Raw genomic sequence first — 9088 nt, 5'->3', positions numbered from 1 at the left:
CTAAATTAATTAATATTATTATTTATTAATATATTTCAATCTATTTTTAGTTATGATAAAATATTTTCGCTTGTTTTTACAACAAGCTTTACTTATAAAAAATTGGACAAATTAATAAATTAATAAATTTGCTTAAAGTTATTAAATTAATAAGAATTTCACATGAATAAACTATTATTGAGGCTATTATAGGTACATTTAGTTCAGATGTAGATCAATAAAAATTAATATTATTATTTTAAATAAGTGTTTTTTAAATATTTACTCAGGGATTTATAACATTATGTATTTTAAAACCATTTTTTTCTTGTTAATTAATAAATATATATTATTTATATTATGTATGATTATTTAATATCTATATATAATATTGATGCATTTTATAATAATTATGTCACTATAAACCAATATATATATAAATTTAGTTCAATAAAAGTATTAAAAACTTTTATACCTAATTATAACAATAATATTTATTATGAAAAATATTTCCATATTCTATAATAAAAAAAGTAAAAAATAAATGGGTGGGTGATGTTTTGATTCGGTTAAATAGTCATTATATGAAAATATGATTTTTAATCAAGAATTTACTACATCACCAATTTAATTTTATGCACAGAAGTATATTATTATTTGTGTGTATTTAAAATATCTTTTGGATAAAAAATGTTTTTAATAATTAAAAATTATAACCCCGTCAATGCAGTCTAATTTATATGAGTCAGCAATATTGTTATATATAAAAACACACCCGAATATATTATGACAATTATAGTTAGTGTTAAATTAAGAAAATTAATTAAATTAGTTATTATAATAAAAATATGACATTTTGTCATATTTGAGCAACTTAAGTTTATATTAAAAAAGCTATTGACTTGAATGGTGATTATAATTTTGTTAAACGTTTATATTTGAACATATTTAAAAACTATGAAATAAATTAACTTACCCGTAATTTCCATCAGGATTAAAAAGCGGGCATATTTAATATTACATAACAATATTTGGTTAATTTTCAAGGTTTCAATCTGGCTGTCCTAACCCTCCTCCAAATCCTATACGAATGTCTCCAAAATATTGTTGGGCTTAAACATAATGCTAGGCTGGGTTTTGAATAATTGACCGAATGCTACACGAAACTGTTTGCTCATGCAACAATAAAATACAAAGTTTAACGACGCATTCAAGAGAGCTAACATGTCCATAAGCTCGCCAAATAGACTGTAACAAGTTTGAAAAAAACCCCTTCCCAGTATGCCACTTAGTAGACCCAGTATTCCTTGCGGGAATTCCGTGGCAAGAAATAATAACAACACCGCAATCATTATACGGCTAGTTCGGTCCATCCTTTTCTTAAGTTTCATATTCCTTATACGAGCCATTTGTTGCTGGGTCGGAAGTCGCTTTGCTTTCCTTTCAGATGCTTCACTCAACGCGTTTATCTAGAAGTTAAAATTACACTATTGATATTTTCGATTGGAAGATTACCCTAATATTTAAGTATAGATTTGTTCCGTATATAAAATTGATTTCAAAGAACGTTGTTGAATAATTTTTAAGTTGTTGAGATAAAATGTATGAGGTTAATAAAAAAAAAATTGTTTTTAATTTGAGAGGAATACTTTGAAGGATTATTATGTTGTCTACGATGGTTTGAACTTTTAGTGAATATTAATGGGATAATTTGGTAATATTATATAAAGAAAGAAAAACGCATGAATAATTATTTCAGATTTTGTTGTTACAAACGTTGAAAAAGGTTAATAAAAAAAATAATTTACACGGTGGTAAAAAATTAATGCATTCTGGGTGGTCTACAAACATTTTATATTCAAACATCCTTTGTTAATTTTAGTTTAAAATGTATACTTGGAACAAAAAAATTCATAAAACGATGTTTATAAGGGTATCACAATATTATATTAGTTTTCACCAGTTTGGCGATTTTGGATCTTTGGAAGAGCCCATAATATTATAATATGTATTAAAGTGATAATATTGCTCATCCATTGCTGTAGCGACGTTATACTGTGACTACAAGTTACACTTACCAGAGATATAGTAACGACGGTTAGTATTAGGCAAGGCAGTAGTTTGATGATTACAGCATATGTCCACAGATGTATCATGTACAATAATTCATGGTTCACCCTTGCTATGGTGCTCAAACCCAAGTGGTACAACGTGGCCACAGTGCCGTTTTCAACGACTTTCGTTTCCAGTATTTCAAACACCAGAAATGTCGGGCTGCAAATAATGAACGGCAGTAGATACGATAATTTGATGGCTATACTACATCGCCGGTCGGAGCATATGGCGTGCATAGAGTTGGGCAATCTGTGAAACGATAATAATAATAGGTATATCAATATTTTTATTATTTTTATTTTCACCTGAAGAAAGTCCAACTGCGCATTAAAAAATTAATTACGATTGTTGTTATTGAGATTTATGACCAGAAAGGAAACATTATGAATAATAGTTTGGAAAATAATGAGAACAATTTAAGCCCGGTTAAGTTCATTAATATTACGAAAATAACAGTTGTATAACTGTACAAATCCTTATAGTTGACTAACGTTATCATTAATCTATATATTTTTGTCTTGGGGAAAAAATGTACGGAAACATAACATACAAATAGTACCTAATAAAAATTGTAATGACATAAAGTACATTACATTTTAACAATAAACGGCTCTAAGATTTTTTGTATAATGTAAAAAAAATTGCATAGATTGTTCTAAATTATTAGCAATGATACATTTTAAAATAAATGAACGTATGTTACTTAATACCAATTTGTTCTACCCAGCTAATTCTGCTACCACATTTTTAAATTCAAATTCACCAATTAATCGGACGTTACAATAATTAGCAAATAAATATAAGATAGACCCTTTTGTAAATAGTCTTTATACATTCAAAAATAGTTTTGAACTAAATGTTTAGTGTTCAGGTATACAAAGTGTAATATTTATCCGTATTGATTGTAAATTGTTTATGGTTTATTGTACATTATAATATATATCATAATATATACTTGTAATTAGACTTAGGTCCGTATGAAATATAAAATTATAATGAAAGGTACCTAAATAGGTATATTTTTGTTGTAATGTAGTATAATATCTTTAAATTGTTATAGAATAATATAAAATCAATACTAGTTATTGTTATCCAAACCATCCAGTAGTTCAGTATATTATAGATTTATATTATTAATTTGGAAATTACGCAGTATATTAAAAGGTGTAAAAAAGGCTTTAAAAATTGAATAAAGTATACTTTATTAAGAAAATTATTTTTAAACGAATTAAGACATCAGCTGTTTAAAACTTTGATTTTTAGTTAACGTCTAATTATGTTTTTGAAAACAAAATACATATAAAAAACAATCTTATAAGATATTACCGTATTTTAAACATAATCATTAATCAGGTAAACTTAATTATTAATTAAGCTCATAGACTTATAATATATGGACGCCGCATTAGTGAAATATATTTAAGCCAACATATGTGCGAGAGAGACAGACTCTGACATTACTTTTTCTAGGAGATTATAAGCAATTTTATAATAATTTTATATATTTATAATCTCAAGGAGTAATGTACAAATTATCTATAAGCTCCTTGAAATTGTAATGTCAGAGTCTGTCCCTCTCACTGAACAATAACAGTTCAGTGGTCTCTCTCGCACATATGTTGGCTTAAAGTGTTACACACAAAACGAGCGTAATGCGTGGTCTATATATTATAAGTCTATGATTAAACTAAACTGGATAATATTAGTGATTATAGATTTTGATGCCATAATAAAGCATAATAAGCAACATTTAAAATGCACTCAATAGGCAATATATAATATTTAATAAATAATTAATGGATAATAGCTATTCTTTCGTCCTTAAATAGTTACATTAATAAATGTTTAAAAAAAATGTGTTAATAATTAATGTCATATTATAAATAAATTGTTTAATAATAACAACGTTAACCATATAATATATTGTACTGCCAATTTCACTTTTTATTTTAAATTCTGTATGCATAGAGAACAAGAAGATCTATAATATATGCATAATTTCTGTATAATAGACTATAGAATATAAAATATTAGTAGGTATATTTCTGTATAATACAGTGAAATCCCTAAATACTGTACACCCTCGGTCACTGAAACTTGGTCCCGCTATACAAAGGGTTAAATTTGAAGAAAGTTTGTAGTTTGGTACCAAAAAGTCGTTAGATTAGAGGTGTCTGTTGGGGGAAGTTTCGTCGTATTTCAATATTTTATAAACTAAACTATATTATATTTTAATAAATTGCTGAGCACTTTTCCGTTCGATTAATTAACCGTTCTTTGTTTAGTTGTAATATGTTATTTATTTAAATGAATTTGTATTGGTTGCTTTATTTTAATAGTTATAATCCTTAAGATTTTCTACGACTAATTTTAGATTTTGAGCGGAGTGATTAATGCATTGATTTTACAATGATTTATGTTATTTATGATTCGTGTCTGTAACACGAAAAAATGGTTAGATTTTCTACTATCTAGTTGGTATTTTTGAGAGGTTAAATGGAAAATTACCAGTATTTTTCTTAATATTGAAAAAAAAAGGAAAACAGACATTTATGGACATTAGAAATTTTCAATTTTTTCGGTTTTTTTTCAAATAGATTATTAATAAAATGTTTTTTTTTTAGGTCAAAATTAATCTTGATAATGTATACAAGGGTTCTCATAAGTTGTTATTATAATAGCAGTTGAGAAACATTGGCAGGTTTTTTTTCATAAACATTTAAAGTAAAATTTTTTACGAAATTCATCAAAATGTCGTAAATTTGCAAATTATTTTGTAGTTAAATATGAATAAAATGTTCAATTTGTTTAGATAAGAATTGAAAATTTAAAACAACCCAGACAGCAATCTTTTATTTAATAATAATTATAACATTATAATCCTGAATAATATTAGTATAACGTTATAATAATACTATTAATACTATTATAATATTATCGTTACAAAATGCTGTCTGGGAAGGTTACTCATAAGTAGTCAGTACTCTAATCAAAATATCAAAAAATTATATAAACACAGTTTTTTTTTATGTATATTATTTTAAGTTCAAATTTGAACAAATATTTATATTATTACAAAGAATAACGATTTTAGCTTCTTTGTTGTAATATAAAAATATTATTTGTGGGTATATGAAACTTTTATAATATATTATTATAAATACACACAATGAAATTTTAAAAGAAATTTTTTTTGTTGACAAAAATCAATTCAATAAACTATATTACTGATGTCTAATAGCATAATAAATTACAATTATATCATAAAATTACTTAGTAATATAGGGCCCTATGATCGTTTATCGTATACAATAATTTTATATCATTGAATTCAAATTTAATACATCCATTAAAGTGACCTCTCGAAACACCTACTGTGCAGTAGAGCGGTACCCATTTGCATATACCTCTTTTTAGTTGATAATTATAAAATAAATGTTTTTATAAAATAACAAAATACAAAATTATTTTTGAAAAATACTGCTATTTATATAGACACAATTACAAACACGTACCGTTAAAATGCTATCAAATGTTATTTCTAAGACAGCTGCATAGTTATTTAGCAATTTAGCTTCAAAATTACCGTTAGAATTTTTCTAAAACTAGCTGTACTTATGCTAATAGCTCTACAATTCTATGTATAATGTTCTTTGCTTAATTAAATATTACATATTATTTTTTATGAGATATTTAAACTTTTGTATTTTTAAACCTAAAATTGATCAAATCTTGTTATATTCCATATCATTTTAAAATCTTATTTTTTTCCCATGGTATCGAGAACCGGAGGGGGGACTGTGTTAGCATTACATACCCTATAATTTTAAAATCCAAAAATTGGTATTTAAAATGTAAATTACATTATTAACTTTATTATGATTATTGATTCCCGAGTCTACCGCGTTGGGGTTTATTGGTGTGGCCATTTACCGCACACTGGTCATTCGCTTTAGGGCGGGTGCCGGGAGAACACCATGTAATTTTAATTATGGAAAACCTAAACTTTAACCGAGGTGACAGATTATTCACAGATTTCTATCACGACAGGATAAGCCGACTACTATAATATGCACAACCCACAGACACTATCTAGAGCAACCTAAGCAAATGCCAAGGTCCATGAGATAGTATATCGATCAATTTTAATATGATGGTATTATGATGTTATATAATTTTAGTGTAGGTAGTAGATAATTGTTGATTTAATAATTTTGATTGAATCAAAGTCTTGTTGCTTAAGATTTATACAAGCTCGTGATAATCCGTATACTGTAATATAATTCTCTTGTAACTATGGAAACTCATCTTTACTCACAGTATGATAAGATGTTAAATTAAGTAACTTACCTACCGGCTACCATACACTTTTTGTATGAAATATGAATACAAGTCTATAACCACAAAAAATTAAGTATTTTCTTTTAACAGAACGAGTTTTCAAAAGTCTTTACCCTCATATAATGTAATCTCGTGTACAGACAATTTTTGAAAATAATTTACGATAGGATAATCTCATATTATTACTATACCACATTATAGTGGAATTAAGTATACACTTAACTACTTTAGTGCTTTGAAGCGAAAAACAATTAAATTATACATCCATCAAGGATTATTTATTTTATGAAGTGTTTTCGTATATTATGTAGTATAATGTAGCTATTGTATTGGAATTCCGTTTATGAATAAAATTAAGTAGAACATTTATAGACTATATTTTTGAAACATGCTACAATTCCAGTATAGTGCTAAGTTGCATAAAATAATTTGGTCGCTTATTAATTATTTCATAAGTAAATTAATTAAGTAAGTTTAGGGTGTGATGTGAAATTTATCCACTGAATGAATTTTATTTATATATTAAGCTTATATTATAAGCCTTCAGGACATAGGTATTGTTTCATGTTTGTTCAGAACTGTTATACGTAATTTTGTATTACAATTTATATTATATGTATAACCATTTTTAAATGTAAGATCATAATTTCTTAATCATTAAGTATTATTAGATTATCTCTTAACAATATTACAATAATTAATTATATTTCACTATATGGTCTTTTTTCCTCTTGGTATCGAGGACCCGAGGAGGAAATATTAATTATTTGTAATAAGACATTCGACGGGAAAGTTATAATTCGTATTGCTCTAATTATATTATTTATTCAACTTTTAATAATTAGTAATTACCTACGTCCTACATATTAATATATTATTAAAAAAGTGCCTACCTATTTTGAAATTATACTTATATAACAATTTAAAATTATAATTTATAATTAATATTTTGAATATCTACTAATACATTAAAATAGTATACATAAATTAACAATATAAAACTTGTATTACAAAAAAAAATTCCGAAATAATAAAATATTTTTATTTTTAAAGCACTTTTTTTTTATTAAATGTAATATTGTGTGTAAAAATACATATTATACTTTCGAATTCACTTGATCTTCCAAAATAATAAAAAGATTTAAAATTTGAGAGAATTAATAGATTTTTTGACTTAATGTATTTTCCCAACCTCAGATCCTAATCCCAATAAATTGGTGCAGCTTGACGCGATAATACCAATCCAAGCATTTTTTGTACATTATAATTAAATATAATATATTGATGACAAATTTAAATATCACAATTATCAGGTGTTACAAATAATGATCGATTTTAGTATGATTCAATCGAATAACATAAAAGTGTTTTGTTCAAAACAGGTTCTCTGTATTTTTCACGGTTCGTGCAGCTCTTTGGGAATTTTATATTGTCGTGAATCTTATAACCTCTTCGTGTACCACTCAAACATTTTAAACAGAATTTTTATATATTAAATATTTAATATTAATATATTTTCTATCCCTATAAATCGAAACAATGATTAATATAAACAAGGTATGCGCATCATAAATTATTAATGTTTTCAAGAATATGTATGTCCAAAATATAGTTTGTCCTGCGTAATGTTTTGTTTTAAAAAAATTCTTTCTACTCTTTGTGCAGTTCGTCGTACACTATGCATTGGATGTTAAACTAAGAAATGTACGTTATTGCTTCTTATTTTTGTATGACACGGAAACAAATCGTATTGTAGCACTGTTAGGAGTACTGTAGATTTTAAATAATGATAATATGATCCATTAATACTCATAAAATATCGTTTTCATATGAAAATTAACTGACAGACGACATTAATAGAAATGTTATTTCGATCAAAAAAGGATTATTAGATCGTAGTGATGATTGTATATTGTGCCTTTAGCAAAGTACGGTGAAATTGTGAAACTGGAGATTTATAAGCTTTACGCATTTTGGCTTGGTAACCTATATGGCTATATATGTATGTAATATTATTCTATGTATTGTGTTGCATAATATTATTTGTAATATGTTAGTTTCGGTAATTTAATTTTCGGGTGAAGTGTCATACACAATAGTAGTATTGGTATAAATTATGTATAATATAGGTAGGTCACAGGGTTTAATATAACATGTATACTAGGTTTTTAATTATTGTAAAACAATCGTTAGATATATTTAATATTTTGGTCACATGTGAGTAACAATTTCATGGGGTGAGGTCGGTTAAACAGACCGATAGGTGCATGGAGAGTCCTAATTTTATTTTGAACTGTTTATAAACTTTTTATGGTGCCTAGTCCGTTTGATTGACCGTACCGTGTCTGGACCGTTCGTGAGGTATATAATTAACCGAGGGAAATAATATTTTGGTGTCAGGTCCGTGCAATAGACTGAACCGTGTTTGGACGGTTCACAAAAAAATTATTAACCGAGCTATTTAATATCTTGGTGTTAGGTCCGTGTAATAGACTGAACCGTGTTTGGACGGTTCACGAAGAAAATTATAAACCGAGGTGGGGGGATAACCCTAGCCAGTCCACCTCTGTGCAAGGCTAAATATTAAATGTACACATAAGCGCAACTCGGGGGGCCCAAAACTAGTAATAGTCTCCCAAAATAAATTATTAAA

The 9088-nt window shown here is 26.4% G+C and overlaps 1 protein-coding gene across 1 annotated transcript in view; it reads right to left on the bottom strand.

Moving 5' to 3' along the window:
- Positions 1-511: 511 nt before the first annotated feature.
- Positions 512-9088, bottom strand: part of LOC100572006 (sex peptide receptor-like) — a 29720-nt gene continuing 21143 nt past the window's right edge. Inside the window, exons 2-3 of the mRNA XM_003242684.4 lie at positions 2058-2343; positions 512-1448 (exon numbers count right to left, since the gene is read on the bottom strand). Coding sequence (XP_003242732.1) covers positions 1062-1448; positions 2058-2343 — 673 coding nt within the window. The 3' untranslated portion in view covers positions 512-1061. The remainder of the gene's footprint in view (positions 1449-2057; positions 2344-9088) is intronic.

Source organism: Acyrthosiphon pisum, chromosome A1, assembly GCF_005508785.2.
Source record: "Acyrthosiphon pisum isolate AL4f chromosome A1, pea_aphid_22Mar2018_4r6ur, whole genome shotgun sequence".
Classification (NCBI taxonomy): Eukaryota; Metazoa; Arthropoda; class Insecta; order Hemiptera; family Aphididae; genus Acyrthosiphon; species Acyrthosiphon pisum.
This window is presented reverse-complemented; position numbering and strand designations above follow the sequence as displayed.